This window comes from Psilocybe cubensis, chromosome 2, assembly GCF_017499595.1.
Source record: "Psilocybe cubensis strain MGC-MH-2018 chromosome 2, whole genome shotgun sequence".
NCBI classification, from domain to species: Eukaryota; Fungi; Basidiomycota; class Agaricomycetes; order Agaricales; family Agrocybaceae; genus Psilocybe; species Psilocybe cubensis.
In genome coordinates, this window is record NC_063000.1 from 1,477,063 (window position 1) to 1,496,367 (window position 19,305).

The 19,305-nt window shown below is 48.5% G+C and overlaps 9 protein-coding genes across 9 annotated transcripts; 4 read left to right on the top strand and 5 right to left on the bottom strand.

Moving 5' to 3' along the window:
- Positions 1-382: 382 nt before the first annotated feature.
- On the bottom strand, positions 383-2,013 carry JR316_0001971 (putative chloride channel protein; the record flags this gene model as incomplete). The annotated part of the gene is made up of 7 exons (XM_047887767.1): positions 383-654; positions 905-1,098; positions 1,151-1,215; positions 1,268-1,617; positions 1,673-1,738; positions 1,792-1,915; positions 1,969-2,013. 7 exons carry the CDS (start codon positions 2,011-2,013, stop codon positions 383-385), a joined length of 1,116 nt encoding a protein of 371 aa, XP_047752690.1.
- A 1,341-nt stretch (positions 2,014-3,354) lies between these two features.
- Positions 3,355-4,268, bottom strand: JR316_0001972 (putative chloride channel protein; the record flags this gene model as incomplete). Its single annotated transcript, XM_047887768.1, has 5 exons — positions 3,355-3,600; positions 3,647-3,855; positions 3,922-4,089; positions 4,140-4,165; positions 4,225-4,268. The coding sequence occupies 5 exons, from the start codon at positions 4,266-4,268 to the stop codon at positions 3,355-3,357; spliced, it is 693 nt and encodes a 230-aa protein (XP_047752691.1).
- A 463-nt stretch (positions 4,269-4,731) lies between these two features.
- On the bottom strand, positions 4,732-6,324 carry JR316_0001973 (Septin-like protein spn3; the record flags this gene model as incomplete). Its single annotated transcript, XM_047887769.1, has 10 exons — positions 4,732-4,780; positions 4,830-4,909; positions 4,963-5,140; positions 5,195-5,343; positions 5,403-5,504; positions 5,557-5,674; positions 5,726-5,863; positions 5,921-6,002; positions 6,060-6,191; positions 6,261-6,324. 10 exons carry the CDS (start codon positions 6,322-6,324, stop codon positions 4,732-4,734), a joined length of 1,092 nt encoding a protein of 363 aa, XP_047752692.1.
- Positions 6,325-7,376: 1,052 nt separating this feature from the next.
- On the top strand, positions 7,377-8,911 carry JR316_0001974 (5'-hydroxyaverantin dehydrogenase; the record flags this gene model as incomplete). Its single annotated transcript, XM_047887770.1, has 9 exons — positions 7,377-7,449; positions 7,506-7,557; positions 7,631-7,705; positions 7,770-7,866; positions 7,945-8,062; positions 8,125-8,205; positions 8,280-8,414; positions 8,472-8,700; positions 8,785-8,911. The coding sequence occupies 9 exons, from the start codon at positions 7,377-7,379 to the stop codon at positions 8,909-8,911; spliced, it is 987 nt and encodes a 328-aa protein (XP_047752693.1).
- A 197-nt stretch (positions 8,912-9,108) lies between these two features.
- On the bottom strand, positions 9,109-10,245 carry JR316_0001975 (ADP-ribosylation factor-like protein 3; the record flags this gene model as incomplete). Its single annotated transcript, XM_047887771.1, has 7 exons — positions 9,109-9,130; positions 9,195-9,251; positions 9,441-9,681; positions 9,740-9,904; positions 9,966-10,050; positions 10,106-10,157; positions 10,205-10,245. The coding sequence occupies 7 exons, from the start codon at positions 10,243-10,245 to the stop codon at positions 9,109-9,111; spliced, it is 663 nt and encodes a 220-aa protein (XP_047752694.1).
- Positions 10,246-10,348: 103 nt separating this feature from the next.
- On the top strand, positions 10,349-11,369 carry JR316_0001976 (V-type proton ATPase subunit c''; the record flags this gene model as incomplete). Its single annotated transcript, XM_047887772.1, has 6 exons — positions 10,349-10,460; positions 10,567-10,678; positions 10,743-10,820; positions 10,880-10,916; positions 10,964-11,219; positions 11,275-11,369. 6 exons carry the CDS (start codon positions 10,349-10,351, stop codon positions 11,367-11,369), a joined length of 690 nt encoding a protein of 229 aa, XP_047752695.1.
- A 1,089-nt stretch (positions 11,370-12,458) lies between these two features.
- JR316_0001977 (uncharacterized protein) lies at positions 12,459-14,441 on the top strand (the record flags this gene model as incomplete). The annotated part of the gene is made up of 3 exons (XM_047887773.1): positions 12,459-12,528; positions 12,613-12,633; positions 12,703-14,441. 3 exons carry the CDS (start codon positions 12,459-12,461, stop codon positions 14,439-14,441), a joined length of 1,830 nt encoding a protein of 609 aa, XP_047752696.1.
- A 930-nt stretch (positions 14,442-15,371) lies between these two features.
- Positions 15,372-17,833, bottom strand: JR316_0001978 (uncharacterized protein; the record flags this gene model as incomplete). Its single annotated transcript, XM_047887774.1, has 4 exons — positions 15,372-16,823; positions 16,878-17,027; positions 17,072-17,660; positions 17,709-17,833. The coding sequence occupies 4 exons, from the start codon at positions 17,831-17,833 to the stop codon at positions 15,372-15,374; spliced, it is 2,316 nt and encodes a 771-aa protein (XP_047752697.1).
- A 75-nt stretch (positions 17,834-17,908) lies between these two features.
- On the top strand, positions 17,909-19,178 carry JR316_0001979 (uncharacterized protein; the record flags this gene model as incomplete). Its single annotated transcript, XM_047887775.1, has 6 exons — positions 17,909-18,054; positions 18,102-18,219; positions 18,272-18,479; positions 18,532-18,735; positions 18,798-18,944; positions 18,997-19,178. 6 exons carry the CDS (start codon positions 17,909-17,911, stop codon positions 19,176-19,178), a joined length of 1,005 nt encoding a protein of 334 aa, XP_047752698.1.
- Between the last annotated feature and the right edge of the window lie 127 nt (positions 19,179-19,305).

The window sequence follows — 19,305 nt, forward strand, 5'->3', positions numbered from 1 at the left end:
CCGCAGGTTCTTGGTATCTTCCTCTTTCCCGAAGCTGGTACAACACACTTAAGACTTCGTTGTATCTATGTACACCCAAAGGAGCGGCGGGGGTGGGGATGTGTGGCGTAGGTTTTGTATACAATTCCCCTACGCTTGTACACTGCGATGGCCACGATCGTCCAATGCAAGCCTCACAAGGTGCGATCGTCCGGCGAGCGCAAAGCATGCGCATTAGCAGTAAGCATGCTACTTATGGTAGATAGATGGATACTGAAGGCTGAAAAGCGACGATCAACAAATACAGAAATCGGCAGTCACAAGTGAACTGACTGGGATAAGTCGCTGGAGATATGCAAGCATTCAAAGTCTATGCATTAATACGAGTGTTAAGACCTGATATCTAAGGTATTAGTCGAGTGAATTCCGATGGGTGCAGATGATATTCAAGGAAGGGCTGACCCAGCATCGCTGCGAGTTTGTCGGCGCGGGCAACGCGGGAGTAAGCTGCGGGTAATCTTGACATGGCAGCAGAATGCTGTTGGTCGAGAGACGATCTCGCTGCGGAAAACTGGCGGAGGGTATAGATAGCGAGCTGCTGAGAATACAACTCGGTTTTGGATTGAGGATGAGCAGAAGTGGTTGGCATGATTGGAATTTGAAGGACGCTGATTGCTGATATTTAATGATTGGAAGGTCAGGAGGCTTATATATGATTTTACGGGGTGTATACGCGTCCCAGCGCCGTCCCGAGAAAGACTTTTACGGAGACTCCACAAGGCTTTGCCGTCCTAATTTGTGGTGTGTTCCTCCAAAGGGCGGCGACGTCATCGGTCTAGACCTTATCCATAATATAAATAAAATTAATTGTACGGGTACGTACTGTATACATATTTGCAAAAATATTATCTCCGGACGAGTCGACGACTCCATTGTACACTTCGTGATAGTATATCGCTCCCCCAAGTCCACACCTCCTCCAGTAATCCGTCCAATCCGCCGCGTTCATCCCAAGACGGTCGCTGGTCAGGCTTCTCCGTGGCGATGAACTTGAGGACGTCCTTGACCGTCACCAAACCTGATAAAACGCCATTGGCTTCGACGAGAATGGTTCGCGGCCTGCCGAAAGGGATTCAGAACAGCCAATCAAAGATACACCGCTTCAACTCACCCCATCCGTTTGAATATCTGCATTACAATCTCTAATGGCAGTTCCGGTGACACTGTCATCGGCGTCTGTGCAACGGAATTAGCATTGATCTGCATTCATGACGGCTGGCTCACTGACCTTATTAACCCATGGCCAAAATTGTATGCCTTCACCAGCTGTGGTAGGAGCAAAGTATTCCTCCGGTTCATCGTCTTCATGCACCTCAGGCGCCAAATCGATGTCGTCAGGTTCTTGGTGCCTCGCAGTGAATAGACACGGGGTATTAGCTAATCTACCCCTGTTCCTTCTTGCGCGTTCTGAAGTATTCACCAATGACATGTTCAGTCCAAGAAATTGATTAGCCAAATTAAGATTCGCACCGAGGACGTAACGAATTTCGCTTCGGTCTATGTACCCCACCAGCGTCAAGGAGCCATCGGATGACACAATGGGAAAACCTTTGAAGTTAGTCGATGAAAGTAGAGATTCTAATAGTATCATGCTAAGAAGAAGAGCATGTAAAGTAATTGGCCCCAAACGTACCAACATCTTTAACACGCATTCCAGTTTCTGAGAGGGTATTGAGATCCTTTCTCATGACAGTTGACACTATAAACAAACGTTCGATATTCTAACGATCCAATAGTAACGCAGACTCGTACCAGTGACGTTGTAGACATGGTCTTCTTTTTCCAGGAACGGGAAACCGTTGAACCTGATCATTTCATCTGCAATACCATTGGTGCCCAAAAAATCACCGACAGCTTTCGTCACAAGAAGCACGATCTGTAACCAGTAAATAAGACACCAATCAGAATACTCGGTAGACGATTGTTTACCATAGTCGGTAGAATGTATGTCAGAGCTCCTGTCAATTCAAACATAATCACAACGACTGTCACTGTAATTCTCATCACCCCACTGCAGGGAACAGATCGAACAGTCATGAAATACACCCGACTATGACATCATAATCATACTCACCTTAGAGCTGCGGCAGCACCAAGGAAAGCATATGTTCCAGGTGTGATACAAGGTATATCAGGAGCGCAAAATTTGAATATTCCAGATTGTGGGTAAGCACTAAGTCGCTGAGTGAGACGATCTTAAATGACAGCGCTGGAATGTAAAAGACCCACGTATACATAGCTTTCACCATTATTCCAACCATTCTGCCAAATGTAGCTCCAATAGCCATAGACGGCACAAATATTCCTGCAGGTACTTTGCATCCGCAGGAAATAACAACCAAGCCGATGCGAATTATAGTGGCGAGAAGAAGAGAGTTTGATATACGCCATTGTGCGTTCGTCCTAGAAAGGGGAGACGAAGAGCGATAAGCAAACAGCGAAAATAGAAGCGAGATCGTTGACTAGAATACTCACTGACACAAGTTGAAAACATTTCCCCCACCCTCACATTCTTTGAAGAGGATTGCCATACTCGACGTCATATCAATGCGGAGAAAGCGATTAAAATATCCAATGAGAGCAGTCAGAGTGGCCAGGGTAACCGCTTCTGCAACACCATGATTGGCCAGGTGTTTTCGCCGGAAGGCAGCGACTTGAAGGTTGAATTTGATCACGAAGGCCCCATACAAACCCTAAGGTGATTGGAGACGGTGGGTAAGTATTACGTCGTCATTTCTATAGCTTTTTGGAATCACCCCAAAAATGCCCAAAATCACGAAGAAGATAATCTCGAAGAAGTGCCAATCGCGATCATAAGTGACTTGGAATAGTACCAATTTGCCGGTTCGAAAAGGGTTCATAGCCTGTTAGCGATATAAAATTGAACCATAAATATATGGTGGAGTTTCAGCTGATCGCTTACAGCCAATGTAAATGTCGCGACCAACGCACAAAATACGCTTCTCCACATAGTTTTGATGCTAAATGTATGGCTCATTTCCTTAGAAGGTTAAGCGTCAGCAAACCAAAGCTGCGCCAAAGGTGAGAGTCTACCTCAATCGAGAATAAAACACCTCCAATTGGCGAACCAAATGCAACCGCAACACCTGCAGCACTAGCCGCGGTTATGATTTCCCGCATCTTGCCTTATTTCCTGTCAGCAAGACTTGATTACCGCAAAGTAAAAACTGAAGGCATACTTTGACTCCGCCGAAAGTTGTCAAACAGTCCAGCGACTAATGAGCCAATACAACATGCGACGTGCACGGAGGGACCCTCTTTTCCAACCGACAATCCCGACGCGATAACGAGAGGCTATGCAAAGAATTCTAAGATGTCGTCTGAGTCGATTCTCGAAGTAGGAGGACGAACCAATGTAATGCTTTTGATAAAAAAGGTAGCAAAGCCTAAGAACCCTTGCATAACAAAGCCGGCCAAGATACATTTGATTTCTGATATACCAGACCCTGCAGCGTACTTTGCAAACGAACGAACAAGATGGGAGGCAACAAAAGAGAAGGACATCTGCGGCGCAACATTGATGAGATTGTTAATTAGTGTCTGCAGAAGGAGAGGTGTGTTGTCTGCTCATGGGGCAGGTACGCACCGCAAACAACACAAAGATTAACCACCTGGCCAGAGTAACATGGCTCCATGTATGCCATGAAGGGCAACCGTCAACCTCTTCTCCCTCAATTTCCCAGCAGCAGAATTGTTGATTTAGCCACCACCCATCTGAGCAATAGCCCATCTTGATGTCGGATAGCCATTCGCTGACAATGGAGACTATAGCGGCATTCAAGCCAATGCAGACACCTAACAGCAAACGTTTATCCCATGGTGAGAAGCTTTTCCCGTTCGTAAGGCCGCGCGAGCGCTCACCGATAATGCTGAGGACAAACCAGCTCTGACCAGCAGTCATGATCTTCCGGGCCTGCGCCCATATCTGGGTCAATGCGCCTAAGCCTCCTCGACTTCGCCGCGGCAATAGTGAGTGTCGTGCATATCGTAACCGTCGTTTGCGTTCCAGAACAGAGTCCTGTATCCAGTCTGCATATGCATTAGTATGCAATTACCCGCGCCTAGCAAAGGAGTTGTACCTATTGTCGTGAAATCCTCGTAGCGCCTGAGTTGAGATTCAATCAGCTTATGGAAGATGCAGGCGAGCCTTTGGGTAGCATTTACCTGATCTCTTCAAGCTCTTCGTCTTCAAGTTCGTCGGGATCCATACCCTACTGAGTATGTTCGTGAACGGTAAGTCTGGTAGTCACCAAATCAAGCGCGTTTCCTGCGGCATTGCCGAAGAGGGTGAGAAAGCTGAACGCATTTGGGTCATGTTCTAAATTAAATCCTGAACGACGTGATCATCATGGTCATGAATTTGAAAGCCGAGAAAAATATTATATTTTTTAAAGTCAGAAGACGGGTATACAGAGCTCGTTACAGGGTGCCTCTATAACAACAACAAGAAAAGGGTATGGAAATTAGGCCAAATTCACAACGTCCTAGATAACAAAAACAACAAGGAACAGCCAATACAGTCCCTGATTACGCATACGATAGAAGGGGTATACAAGGTATACACGAGGAAAAGTGTAGAATAGAAAATCCGGCCTTTCTAATCACATACGAAACATCCACACACATGTATACCAAGACGAAGTTTTTGTGGATAGTCTTCGAAAGAAAGTATTAGAAAGAGTGGCCACCTGCTTGAGATGTGATTCTGCTCTCGAGGTTTCTAAGAGAAAGGTCAGACTGAATTTGTATAATTAAGAAAGTATGCAAACCTAAGGGCGGCCTCTTTTGCCAACAGTTCCTGCCTCTTTTCGTTGATCTCTCTTTGAACCCTCATCTCGATGTCGCGTAGCTGAAAAGCGTCTAAATAAGCATAAGCCATAAAAAGATAACGACGTGACGCGCCTTCTCTTCCTCTCGGCGAAGCTGCTCCTCCTTGATCCTTACGCTCTGAGTAGCAAGTTCTGAAGGAAGAATTTGCGAATCGCGAATATTAGACTCTGGGCCTCTGGATAATTTCTCGGTGCGATATGTTTCATAAAGAATATCTTCGGTGATAGACTTCAAATCATTAAGGTGCGAACTGTAAATACCGTGTCAGGAGGTCTCTGAAGAAAGAGTAAAAGTCTCTTATTACCCCAACATGGCACCGCGAAGCCGGACGAAGTCGGAGTGATGAGGGTTATCGACTTCAACGATACCCCAAGGGTATGTTCGGACTCGAACAGGTTCGCCATCAATTTCAATTTCCTCTTCAGAACCGACAACGGCAAATGGTAACAAGGCCTGGTAAAAAGCGAAATGAACCAAACAGTGGTGTGAGGCAGGAACACGCTTAAACCAACCCGTAATTCCATGTTATCGGCAATAGTTTCTTCGTCGTCTTCTTCCACATCGTAAGGGAAGTTATAAATTGGAATCTCGTAGTAATTGATGTCTTCCATGATCTTTGAGCAGATAATTTAGGCTTAAGTAGAAGAATATTGAAGAAGTACAAACCCTTTTTTTGAATGCCTTAAGTTCCTTCGGTGTAAGGGAGTCGGCCTTCCCAATTACCGGGATAACATTAACACGGGGGGACAACCGTCTCATCAACTCAATGTCCATTTCTCTCAGCCTTCAAAAGAGTGACTTAGGATTCGAAAGTAGTAAAATGTTCACAACTTACGCGTGACCAGTGGGAGGGATGAAGTACAGTAAAGCATGGACTCTGTTGTCCTGAAATTTAGGGTTGCGCCTGATTCGCGACTGTTCCGCAAGAATATCATCGTATTGACGTTCAAGATAGTTCATGATCTCTTGGAACCTGAAGGCAAGTTCATATCAGCGAGGAACAGGAGGTGGAAAGTTTGCAATGACGGACGCATGTTCATTGTCGATGTTGTCTCCGAAGCCAGGTGTATCCACGACAGTAAGAGCGATGCGGATACCATCTTCTTCCAGCTCTACACGTTGGTCAGGTCAAATCCCCAGAAGAGTCAACTGTATTGGCGAGTACTAACCGACGTTGGCGGGCTTAATCTTGATACCAGACTCAAAATGAGCAGTCTCTGCAGGCTCTGGTTCTTTGTGCTGCAGAACATCTGTTTCACAGAGGGTGTTGACAAAAGTCGTCCTTCCGGTACCCGATGCGCCTAGAGAAATGAACGGAGATAACGAATTGTCGGAAGACTGACAAAGGACCAGATTAAAACTCGGCGTACCAACAACCATTATGGTAAACTGTACGCCCTTGACCTTATTCCTTCGGCGTCCTGAGATGGGCATGTTGAACAAGATTTCCGTTTAAATAAAAGGGGGATAAGTGGTGGTATCTGAGAGAAGACAAACAGCGACCTCCTGTATTTAAGAGTTGCCAATAGGCTTTAAGAGGCTGTTGTGAACCACCGCTGATGCGCTCGGACCTTTAACTTTAGTGGAACGTCTGATTTCAATACGCCCAAATAAGTAATTGTCGCGTCCTTCTCTTCCTTACTTTTGTCATACAGTGTACACGAAAGTTATTACCAGTACCCCATCGATACTACGCGTCCAATGCATATGCATACTGCATATCAAGTAAAAATTCTTCATGGTGTAAGACTGCCCTTCTTCACAAGTGATCTGTGTCAACTTAGTGGCGGATGTATTGCGTAAAAGTAAGAGGAAGCAAAAGCGGTGATAATCAGTTCTGGAAGTAAGTCTATTCAGAGTAGCTCGCGTCTTTTAACTCTTCCAATGAGTCCAGTGCCCATTGCCCAGGTTTGTTGATGACATGACCTTTGAGGTGGTCGTTAGGAATTTGTTGAAGAGTGTGATGAACTGTCTCTTATCACACACAGCCGCCTTCTCAGCTCTTCTTAGTTCATGATGATCTTCAAACATGTAGAATATCACAGTGAAGTAATGAATAATGAATAAATTCTCAGAAACCAGTGAAGGTTCGGCAAACACTTCGCCCCTTTTGAACGCTTTATATACACCGTTGACCGAACACGTAGGAGTTCAACACCGACAACTCTGAAGTCTTCGTACTTCCATATTTACTCACAGCTGACGCATTGGCAGGTGAGCTAAAAATATTTGGATTCCTGGAAGATATTTATCGGGAGCAAACTTATTGCATCTGATTAAAGGTTTGTTTTTACTTGAGAAATTCTTCACGTAAACGGATTTCCATTTGACAATCGTTGATGTGCCATCACAGGCATAAAACACTGCTTAGTTGTGACGGTGTTCTCGGCACACAACATTTCCTTCTAATCTCCTACTGACTTCAATCGTTCATTCCATCTTACCCTTGGTTTTTACCGCATTCCTTTCTAGACCAAACTTCCACTATGAGTCACATCCAAGACGACCAACTATTCTCTTATTCTGAACGTGCTAAGGGTAAAGTTGTAGTTATCACAGGTATGCACCTGTACGCATCAAGTCTCTTTGAGTGCTTCTAATCCATTACTCTATAGGTGCAGCAAATGGCATCGGTAAAGAGACGGCCTTGCGCTTCGCGTCTTATGGGTTAGTGCTTCTTACTCAGGCCATTTACGCGAATTCTGCGACAATACGGCGCTAATCATTATAAATTCTACAGGGCCCGAGTAGTTATCGGAGACTTGGACCTTGTAGGTGCCAAAAACGTTGTTGCAGAGATAGAAAAAGCAGGGGGGTGCGCAATATTTATTCTTTTATTACCCCTAACTCCTAACTCCTGACCTTATTCAACCGAGCAGACATGCGGCTTGTATCAAGTGCGACGTCACTAAATTCGAACAGCAAGTCGAATTATTTGAGTTGGCTATCCATAACTTTGGATCGGTAGACATTGTGGTATGTTTCCAACCAATCCAATCTCTCTAACTTTTTTCTCTAATGAATTAAACATAAACCTACTACGTTATTTCTTAGATACCTAATGCAGGCGTCTCGGAAATGGGGTCTTTCCAGCAACTCCAGATGAAAGATGGAAAGCCTGTGAAACCTTCCATGCTCACAATGGAAGTGAATCTATATGGTGTTTTGTACTGTTCGTGTGATATTTCTAGTTTGAGGTTCTGCAAGTTCGTTCATCCAACCAACATTTTCTAGCTGCACATCTCGCCATCCATTATCTTCTCCTCAATCAAAAAGAAGGCGATCTCAAGTCACTCATCTTCATCGGCTCAGTTGGTAAGTCAATTAACCAGTCAGAGACCATAATAGCTGACAGGCTTCAACATGTCATTTCTTTCCTACGTAAAAAGCGTCATGGCTGGGCATTCCTAGAGGTTCAATGTATACCGGATCCAAGCATGCAGTGCTGGGTGTCATGCGCTCTCTCTATCCCACATTGGAGATGAAAGGCATTCGCACTGGCTGCATTCACCCATTTTTCGCCGGTAAATGCAAAAATCACATTCTCAACCTTGACGTAGGAATCTGATGGTGTGAATTAGATACTGCCATCGTCCCCACACCCGTGAAACTGGTCCTCGCAGGTATCCCTTTAACACCCGTTCCCCGTGTTGCAGGCGCTATCTTTTATGCTGCGACGAATCCGGAGCCTGCTACAAATGGTTCAGCCTGGTTGCTTCTGGACGACGGACCTTTGTTCATGGTTCCAAAGGAAGAATTCAAAATGGGAGTTTACAAAATGATTGATGATAGGGCCAATGCCGCAAGAGCGTAAGTCCCAATTTTTTTGCAGCATGCAACCATGTGCTACGATGCTGATGTGTTGATGCATTTGCTCTTTCTCTGTATAAATAGTGCTTTGACTGGAATGCGTGCATGGGCACGGTTCTTCCGCGATGTTTGGCGTATCACTGGCAGGTCCATCGTCTTTGCCGCGCTGTCAGCTGGTCTGGCGAAGGTGGCATGGGATTACTTTTTGTAGTTCGACCAAATTTTTATGGATGATATAGTTATTGGCCAGTCGTTACAATTAATAAAATATTGACATTAAAGAAAAAAATACAAGTGCAATGTTCGTGATCGCATAATAGTACAATATCGATATGAATTGTCCAGCAAACGAAAACCCGTAGACAGCAAAGGTATATACATCCAACAGGGGTCTAGGTTTCCGCTCCGCTATGATGTACTTTTCACGTCTCTGAGAGGGAAACAATATAGATCAGAATGGAAGCGTAAACGATACTGGAAATTAAAAAATTCACCTGCGGCTGTTCTGTACCCGGATAAAAAGCCAATCGACGGCGGCTCTGATGCCTGTGCTACAATCACAATAAGCAGAGGTTAGCCAGCATGTTGAGTTGAAACAGATGGGAAAGAATCCATTAATGTGACGATGGATTATATCTCAACGCTAGAGAATGGATGGAAAGAACCAGCGAGAGATCCGAGGAATATTAGATCCCGATTTCTCTCCATTTGTGAGCAAGCAAAGCTAGAAAAGAACATACCCTTCTAGGGCCGACACGCCCATTACATCGAGACTGGCTATACGCTCTCTGCGCATAGCATCACTGCTATTGTGATCGGCCTCACCGTAGCGTGTGCGACGAGCACTTTCCAGCTTGCGTTGATGCCAGTCTTCATAGTCGTGCCGAATTTCATCAACGGATAGGCTCTGTGGGGAATCCTGCTTGTTGGCCACGAGAAGGAGCGGAAGACCCAGAATCTGAGGATTAGACAATACGCTATCTGGTAGATTTATCACAATTAAATAAGTTGCAAGGTTATATTGGATTGCAATACCTACCGAATACCTCCCAGCCCTCACTTAGACGTTCACGATCTTCTGCGTCGATTACATAGACGACGGCATGACAGTCACCATAGTATCGATGCCAGATATTGCGTATTCCACGCTGTCCACCCAAGTCCCAGAATTGTAGAATAGTAGAGGGCAGGACGATGGTTCCAGCTAGAACATAGGGTAGTGTGCCTCTATCACCGTCGAATGCAAAGCTAAACAATATACATACTGTTCTGGCCAACAGTGGGTCCAATTTTGTCAGGCGATAGTCCAGGAACTTCATTGTACAAGGTCTTTATTTTCTCTAGGAATGTCTGCAATGTCGCCTTTCGGTCTGAAATAGACATTAATTGGTTGAGAGGAACACACTGTTTTGCCTGCCCCGTCCAGGCCAATGATAATCACAGAGAATTCTTCTTTCCTGTTCAAACATCAGTTATATTGTGGAACGAGACGACGGAATCTGACCTTGTGAGGTGTTCATGTAAACCCTTCAACAAATGATACATGTCCGAAATGTAGAAGTTAACGCGACTGATGGCGGCGGCTAAAGCAGTGACGCTGCGGCATCACGAGGAACCAAACAACCGCCCTCCTCTCTTCTGACCCACCATGGGCTATTATTCCTCATATTACTCGTATGGATTGCCTACCTTCATAATCATTTTTATAGCACTCTATTTGCTATTCACAGGTCTTGTCGTTCGACTATATGCGTTGAAATGTGTTGCTGATCCAATTCCGTCATATGGTCATTCCCAACCTACTGCTGTATATATCATCTCTTCAACCCGAAACCAATGGATTCTTTGAAACAACTTGACTACTAGGCTCTGGAGAAGCATTCAATGTCGGTCGTTTCCTCGAAGAATCTAGCCCATACGCATGGGCGACAACAGGCATTGGCCTTTGCATTGGCATGAGTGTTCTTGGTGCCGGATGGTACGTTTCCGCTTTTTAGTGCGGCTTAGTGACAGTATATTGACATCATTTTGTTGCAACTCAGGGGAATCTTTATTACAGGGTCATCACTACTGGGTGGAGGTGTACGAGCACCTCGAATTACAACCAAAAATCTGATCAGGCGCGTCATATTTTTCTTTGACCAAGTAACGTCGAACTAATGTGTCGTTGCTCTATTAGCATTATCTTCTGCGAAGTTGTCGCCATTTACGGAGTCGTACGTTACTACTTCCTGTATTATCTACCACTGACTTATTTCTATAGATCATTGGTATTGTGTACTCTGCCAAATTGACGGCTATCCCATCCGAGCTGCTCTTCACTCCTGAAAATTACTTCACTGGATTTGCCATTTTCTGGGGCGGTCTGACTGTTGGGGCTTGCAATATGTTATGCGGTATCTGCGTAGGCATCACTGGAGCGACGGCTGCCCTTGCAGATGCAGCAGACCCTGATTTGTTCGTCAAAATTCTGATTGTGGAAGTCTTTGGCAGTATTTTGGGACTTTTCGGGCTAATTGGTGCGTCAAACTCTGTTGCCTTCACCTATCATATTGCTTAGTTTGTTGCTTCTAGTTGGCTTGATCATGGTGGGCTCAACAGGTGACTTCAAAGCTGCGCCTGGCGTCGCTGCGGCGGCGCAGGCTGTTGTCTCTCCATTTGTTCACTAGAAGGCACAAGAAGACTCATGGACATATATATACATAATTGCGCAAATTCTTGCGGAGTTCAATAATAACGTGTGTGACAGAGAGCAAGCAAGATGCAGGACTTATGGCTCTTCCCTTGGTTATTCCATACGCAGATAAAGATGTTTGCAAGGCGATGATCACGAGCTTTTCAGAGGAGATCTTGCAGAAGTCCTTCAACTTGTTCGTAATGATGCTGAGCGCCCACCGAAGAGATAGAATCGAAGTTAACGGTAATCCAAAATATCTTCCAGTGCAAAACTCTTGGCCTTAGAAGATCGTCTCTTGAAGTAGATTTCATTTTGAGATAGACTAGTTTTCACGATGTTTCTTGAGTATAAAAGGCGTAAAATGGAATTCTCCGAGTCGCACAGGGTCCGGGGGTCCACCAACGAATGGAAAAGAAGTTTGAGTAAGTCCTTTACACCTGGTTGATATAACTTCGCGGATAAATTTATCCCTGATAATACCAGAAAAAAATGAAGATTCTTATAGTGGCATGGTCAAAAAGAGTGCAAAACGCACTTTTAGGTTGAAGAAACAAGTATCGAATTATTGGGTCACCTGACATGCTCAAAATACGCGTTTAGGGGCTTACACAGTTTGCTCGCCTCGTCGACTTTGCTTCTACTATCGAGGTTTTTTTGAATATTCAAGATAATATGTTTTTAAACGCCAAATTACTCTGTTATATAAATTCCCTGGAGCTTTTGTTTGGGAGAACTCAAGTCATGAAACGACATCCAAGATGATAAGATAATTATATTATCCTACTACTCCACCATGGAGAAATACTAAGCTTCTCAGGCGGCGACGACGTAACATAATAACCGTCTCCTAGATCGGAATACTTTTTCTCTACTGCTGCATCTACACGTTCGTTTGACTACGCGTAGCTAGGATCAGCTTGGAATCACTGCCTCTGTTTAATCATGAAGCATCGGCACCTCGCAGCAGGACTCTGATTCACTGATTCCAATAATTGGCACAGGCGCAGTTGATCCGCATACAGAAAATATCCAGCAAAGGAGGAGGAGATAGTAACGACGGGCCGTACGTAGTCGCCTTGACATGACTACAGTACTGCGGCCAAGACATGCGTGGGAATATGCGCTCATCCTGGACCAGCCTCAGCGAGGCTGTAAACGTTGACGCTAAACGGCCAATGCTGCTTCGTGAAGTATATCAACGCGTACGTAGACTCGATCTTCCCTCTTCTTTACAGATCTAGAATTCTTCATAGGTGGTCAGTCTATGTGAGTGCGTTGAATTTTGCTTTGTCCAAATGGCTCCTTCACACAAGTTGTTTCCTCAGAACTTATTGATGCCATGGAGCAGTTGCATATGGAACTTGACGTGTCTACAAACCATGTCTTATACGATACCTCCCCGATTGCACGGCTCCCAGATGAGCTACTCGAGCTGATATTTCTGCACAATACTTTCAAGGAGCTGAAAGAAGACAAAACTTCGCTCGTTCACGATCCTTACAGGACTACGATCACGACCCTTCTCGTGTGTAAACGATGGTACACCGTCGCACTTTCATATCCCCCACTATGGAGCCGTATTATCGACTACCGACGGCATTCACCTCAATGGATTGCTGAGCTGCTCTCGCGGTCCAAACACTCGCTTATAGACGTCGGCCAGGACTCGGTTTTCGAGCTTGTGCGTCTACGGGATGCGCGAGGAAAGACGATCCTTAAACATATATTCGACCATGCATCGACGCTGCGCACGCTCAGCTTGGAGATCACCTTCGCTCCTTGGGAATTTATCTGCAAGGAATTTCTACAATACCCCGCACCGGAACTGGAATACCTGAATATCATCACCTCCTGCCCCTTTCCGGACTGTCTTTATCCAGGACCTCTCTTTGCAGATTGTGCGCCGAAGTTGAGGAGGTTCCATCTGCAAAGATGTCTCGTCGATTTTACATCGCCTATGCTATGCAACTTGACAGAATTATCTGTCATGGATATTCTCTCCCCTTTCATCGGCCTCATGCGCAAGCTCGACCACCCGCTCAAAGTCGCTCCCACTCCAGGCGGATGGCTTTCAATTTTACAGCACATTCCTTCTCTGAAATATCTCACACTCAACAACGCCATCTCCCATCCAACGGACAACGAGGCAATGCCGGACATTACCCTTCCGAACCTGCTCTTCCTAACAGTCGGCGCCAAATTCCACGACGGCACCGCCTTCCTACACCACCTCTCCATCCCCACATCGTGCGGGATCAGACTCCGCTTCAGCCACGACAAATCAAGCACAAGCGCAGACGCCGGCCGACTGCTCTCGTTCCTCAGCACCCAGCTGTCCTTCTGGCCGGACGACACGCCGGAGCGCTATCTGCAGGCGAAGATCCTCAGCGGGGACCGCATCCATTTCGGGAACTCGAGGCGCGTGGGCCATATTTGGGATATGACAGAGGCGGACGTGATCGCGGAGCATGCGGCGAGCACCTGCGATCCGCTGCTGTGGCTCGTGCTCTCGTTCGACACCTCGGACGACACGCTGCATTTTTTCAACAGCCTCCTTTCGCTGTACGAGCCGACGTATGCGACGACTACCACCCTCGATCTATGGATAGACGAGGAGTTTATGGCTGCCGCTAACGATAACAATGCAGCGGGCAACGGCAGCGCGCTGACCAACCTCGGCCCACCCTTCCCCTCGCTCGACATCCTACACTCCTTCACATCCGTACGCACACTCAACCTCCTCGAGCGCTCCCCCCTCTACCTCCTCCCCCACCTGCAAACAGCCTCACTGCCCGACCACACACTCTTCCCCTCCCTGCGCTCGCTGCGGCTCACACGGACCAACTTCGAGGGCGAGCAGCGCACGGCGTACTTCACGATCATCGCGTTCCTCATCTGGCGCACGCAGGTGCACAAGCCGCTTGGCGATCTGCAGATTGTCGAGAGCAGGATGAGCAGGGAGACGGAGGAGGCGATTGCGAGGGCGGGTAATGTCCGGGTTATGAAGGCTTCGGGGTCCAGTGCTTTTGTTCGCGATGGTGGGGATGGGTTGGGTGGGAGATGATGTATTGTAAGTATTTGTGTGTGTATTTTAGGTTGTATATTTGGTGTATTAGTTTTATGGATATATTTATTCGAGCGCGTTAAATGACGCGACGCGTCCCATTCATATTTCTCAGGGGCTCATCGCGCGACGCACCACCGTCGATCCAAAAAAAAAAACAAAAAATAATTCATCAAGATGCCGCCATTTCCAAAGTACACAATGTAGTTTGTAAGTATGTATGTAACAACGCGCACAAAAAATAGAAACTAGCAAGACCACTCTAATCTATATAGCAATAATACAATATACCATAATATAAGACGAATAAGTAGAAATGTAAGGTGACAACTAGTATAAAGCAGCGTATCATATCGCATCGTACGGCTTCCCATCGCACCACATCGCGTCGTATCATATCATATCATACACGACCCAACCACACCGAAAATCAAGGTTGTCAATAACACCCTACCCAAAGAGAACTCGCCTGCAAGAGGTATACGCCACTCAGCACAAAGCCCTCCGTTCTCCCGGGTTCCTCTCTGGGAATTCCACCGCAGCCGACTCCAATCCAATCCAACCCAACCCAATCCGAAGTCCAGAGTTCGCACCCATGATAAAACACAGCGAGATAGCGCCTATCGCCCCTTGCTGAACCACCAAGAAAAAAGAAAAAAGAACTCCGTAAAGACGATAGTTGGAGTAGTGAGTGTCTCGTCGAAATCTTTTCCCGATGGTTGGTATTTAACGTTTAACGTTTAACTCTTCTTGAGGATGGCGGCAGTGAGAATTTGCCAATTGATCGTTTTTTCGAGTTGGGGTTTGTCTCGTCTGGTTTAAAGAAACACCTTAGCACGCGCTTTCAAATTTCAAGCTTCAAGCATTATGCTTGATGTACCCCGGAGCTGCGCCTCGAACCGATACAGCGCAGCTCGTCTCGATAGGGCGTTAACGCCCCGACCCGGCAGCAGCGCGCAAGAGCATACCCAACACCTCCCAATAAAACGTTTTATCCCGTCTATCCTGCTCGTCCAGCTCTGCGTCCGGGTCCGGGTCCAAATTCACTTTCGAGTTCGAAGTTCCATCCTCTACATCCATCGCCTCACCCTGCTTCACTGATACTTTCGGTGGACCGAACACCTCATCAATGATCCTCTTCACATCCGCATCCTCTCGCTCCTTCTCCTCGCGCTTCCCTACCCCATCCTCCCCATTCCCATTCACATCCGCACCCATACCACCCGCCCCCGCCAAAGCCCGCACATCACACTCCCTCACCGCCCGCGCCCCAATCCACGCACGCACCAGCTCAAACCGGATACGCAACAACAGCGCGCGGGGCGTCGTCCACGGCGTATGCGCCGCCACATGCGGCTCTGCGCTCCCGCGCGGTACGGAGTCTTCGTCCTCTCGCTCGGTGTCTTCTTCTTCTTCTTCGTGCGTCGCTTTGGCTTTTCCTTTGCCCTTTGCTTTGACCTGCGCTTTGGCTCTGGCTTTACCCTTGGCCATAGTTTTGGCTTTGACATTGACCCTGGCGGTGGTTTTGGAGGTTGGAGTTGTGGTCCTACCGTTTGCCCGCGACCCGCGCGTGGGTGTGGTTGGACCCGCCGCTAATCGTCCCGAGGTGCGTCGCGTCTGGCGGTCTACAGGGTTTTCTGTGGTGCGCCGCGGTGTGCTCGGGACAGCAGCAGCAGGCTTGGGCGCGGGAGGATTCAGCTGGATGAGATGGGCGATCTCCATTAGCGGCGGGAGCTGTATGCGCATCTGCGGCAGCGGTGGTGCTGGTGTTGGTGCTGCCGGCGCTGATGCTGGTGCAGGTGTTGGTGCAAGCACTGGTGTCGCAGGAGCTGGTGGCGCAGCCCGCTTGGGCGTCTGTGGTGCGACAACCGGTGGCGGGCCCATAGCTCCGGTACCATTAGGCACAACCTTGTCGTTTTCTTTTTTTTTCTCTGGCGTTGTGAGACCGTTCTCAGCGGCGGCAACAGCAGCAGCAGCGATACGCGCCGCGGGTTTAGGGCGCGGCCTGATTCTCGGTCTGGTGGCCACAGGCGACCCCGGTGGGAAGGTCATACTATTAACACTCCCCCTCCCTGGCGTCGCAGTCACATCTGCACTTGTTGTTGTCGCTGACCCGCCTGACATGGGCGGGGGCGCGTCGATGGGCAGCATGCGGGTGTCATATTCGGGCTCGGGCTCGAGGAGGGCGAGGATCTTTTTGCAGAGGACGAGTTTGAAGGAGATGGCTGCGGGCGAGGTGGAGGAGAGGCGGGTGAGGAGGTCAGTGAGTATCGAGCGATGGGTGTGCGATGGAGAGGCAGAGGCGGCGAGGGAGATTTGGGAGAGCACAGTAGACGCAAAGGGGATAAGATCGAGATGACCGGATTGGGTGAGCTCCAGGAGCTGAAAATAGAAATTAGTTTACAAAGATATGGGAAGAGAAAAGCAAGAACACACAAGGTTGAAGAGACGCAGGCCCGTGCGTTGACGGCGTAAATCGGATTGTTTGAATGCGAAAAAGATGATTTTGAGAGGCTCTGATGCGTCCCAGCGCTTGTGGCTGCCAATGGTGGGTGGGGGTAGCTGCCTGAGCAGCAGAGAAGAGTGCTTGGCTGGAAATAATCTGAGTACAAAGGAGAGGGAAGAAAGACGCGATACTCACGCTCGGGAGACTGCTCTGCATCTGCCTCGAAGAGGTCGACGAACCATTCGAGGGTGTGCCACGCGTTGTCGCCGACTACGAGACTGTCGTCCTCGACGGTCCAGTCTGTGAATGAGCCTGCGAAGGAGGATTCCCTGGCGATGGTGGAGGACCTGCGCTGCTTTGCCATGGCCTTTTGCTCTGCGGCGAGACTTGCCCTGTAGGTCTTGACTATCCAATCTGAGCGGAGAACATCCCAGACGGAGCGTGCGTTCTTGAGAGCGATGGCCTGGGGATGAATGGGACTGTCGATGTACTCAAAGGAAGCGAGCTGGGGGACCTTTGACTCGGGGTAAAAGGGCAGAGCTGGTGCAAAGGCAGCGGCAGGGTTTGTGCGGACAAAGGCACGGAGGAGACGGTGAGCAGCGCGGACGGCGGATGGATGGAGGACGATGTCTGATTTGTGGTGCCTCATCATCTTGCGGGGCGACTGGCGCAGGAGCTCTGCAGGGTCGTGGACGGGCTGAGTGGGGTCGTCGATGCGGGAGGGACGGGCATTGTGGTGGAGGGAGATGTAGAGTGTGTGGAGAAGGAGGATGCTGGGGAGTCTGTTAGTGGGAGTGGCGCAGAAAAAGAAAAAAACATACGGAGATGGTCTGTGGTGGGGAGAGCGACAAGTATCGAAAATGGCAATTGCATGGTCAAACTGGGCCTCCTCGATGGCGCTCTCGACGAGGATGCGCAGCTGTTTGTCCATTTCAGGCAGCGCCATGGCCGTCGAGAACAAGACGCGCCAAAGTCACGAAGCGTCACACTCACGAGACTCTCTTGTAACCCTACCATCATCATGACTTTGAATGCCCTCCCTGAAGCTGCCCCCGTAACAATGGCCTCTCCACCAACCCAGCCGCCCTCCCCGCCCAGGGACACCGTCGTCGACCCCCGCGTCGTCGCCCTCCGCGCCATGTTCCCCGACTACGACGATCTCATCCTGTATGTCTTTTCCTCATCACCCATCCCCCACCCTCACTCTCTCCCAGCCAGTCAGTCCTCGAGTCTGCATCTGGCAACCAGGACAGAGCAGTCGACATCCTCCTCGGCATGACCGACCCAGAGTTCAAGAGCGAGGCGCCTCAGCAGCCCCCTCCTCAGCCCCTCGTATGTCCCAAGCCCTTTCCAAAATCACACTCACTCATCTCATCTTATCCAGTCCCAGACAGAGCTCGACGAGCAGTTCGCCCGCCAGCTCGTCATGCAGGAGCAGCAGCAGGAGACTCAGCATTGGCTTGCCCAGCAGCAGCAACAGCGTCCCCCCGCCATCCGTCGCTCCTCTTCCCGTAGCGCTGCCTCTCCGCAGCATCAGGAAGGCCAAGACAGACCGAGCGAGCTCCAAGAACAATTCACCAAGATCGCAGAGAGTCCGTCTATCTCTCCCCATTTATCTTATCTCCTACTGATAACCTCACTCAGCCGGCAAAAAGACTTTCGGCAACATCTTTTCAAAGGTCAAAGCAAAGCTCCAGGAGCTCGAGACTGGCAGACCCGCCAACACACAACCTGCGCCCTCAGCTTCTCAGCCCTACCAGACTTACCACCCTCATTCCCAGGCCCACACGCAGACCCCGCAACAACAAGCTCCCTACTTTGACCCCAGCTCCGATCGCGCCGTCCAGGGTTACGATGTTTGCAAGTACCATCGCTGTTTCCTTTCAACCTGATGCTGATCTTCCCTGTAGCGATGCCGACTCCCGCAACATCTACATCACCACCATCATCCTCTCCCCCACCCTCACAACAGCTCCAGCCCCAGGCTCAACCCCAACTGACCACCAACGCCGTCCCTCCTCCCCCGGCAACCTCCCAAGGCGCACCCATCGACGGAGGTGCGCTCCTTTCTCCCCTAATCCTTCTTATCCCAAACTAATCATTTCCCAGGAAAACTCGGTCTCATGCCCAAACGCCCCGTATCTCTCATTCGCGAACCCAACGCGCAACCAGCGGCCGGGTCCGGCTCTGGCTCACAACAACAACGAAGTCTCCTAGACGACGATGACGATGACGGTCTTGAGTATGCCGAGAACCCGTTCGACGACCACACCGCGACCGGGAAGAAGTAGGCCGATAGACTTGCTGATGAAGATAGATGAAATTATATCTAAATATCCTTTGCTGCTCTCTTGTGTATGTTGTTTTTTATGTCTTTTATATACGGTATGTATGTGTGTATGTACAACGCGGACGGAT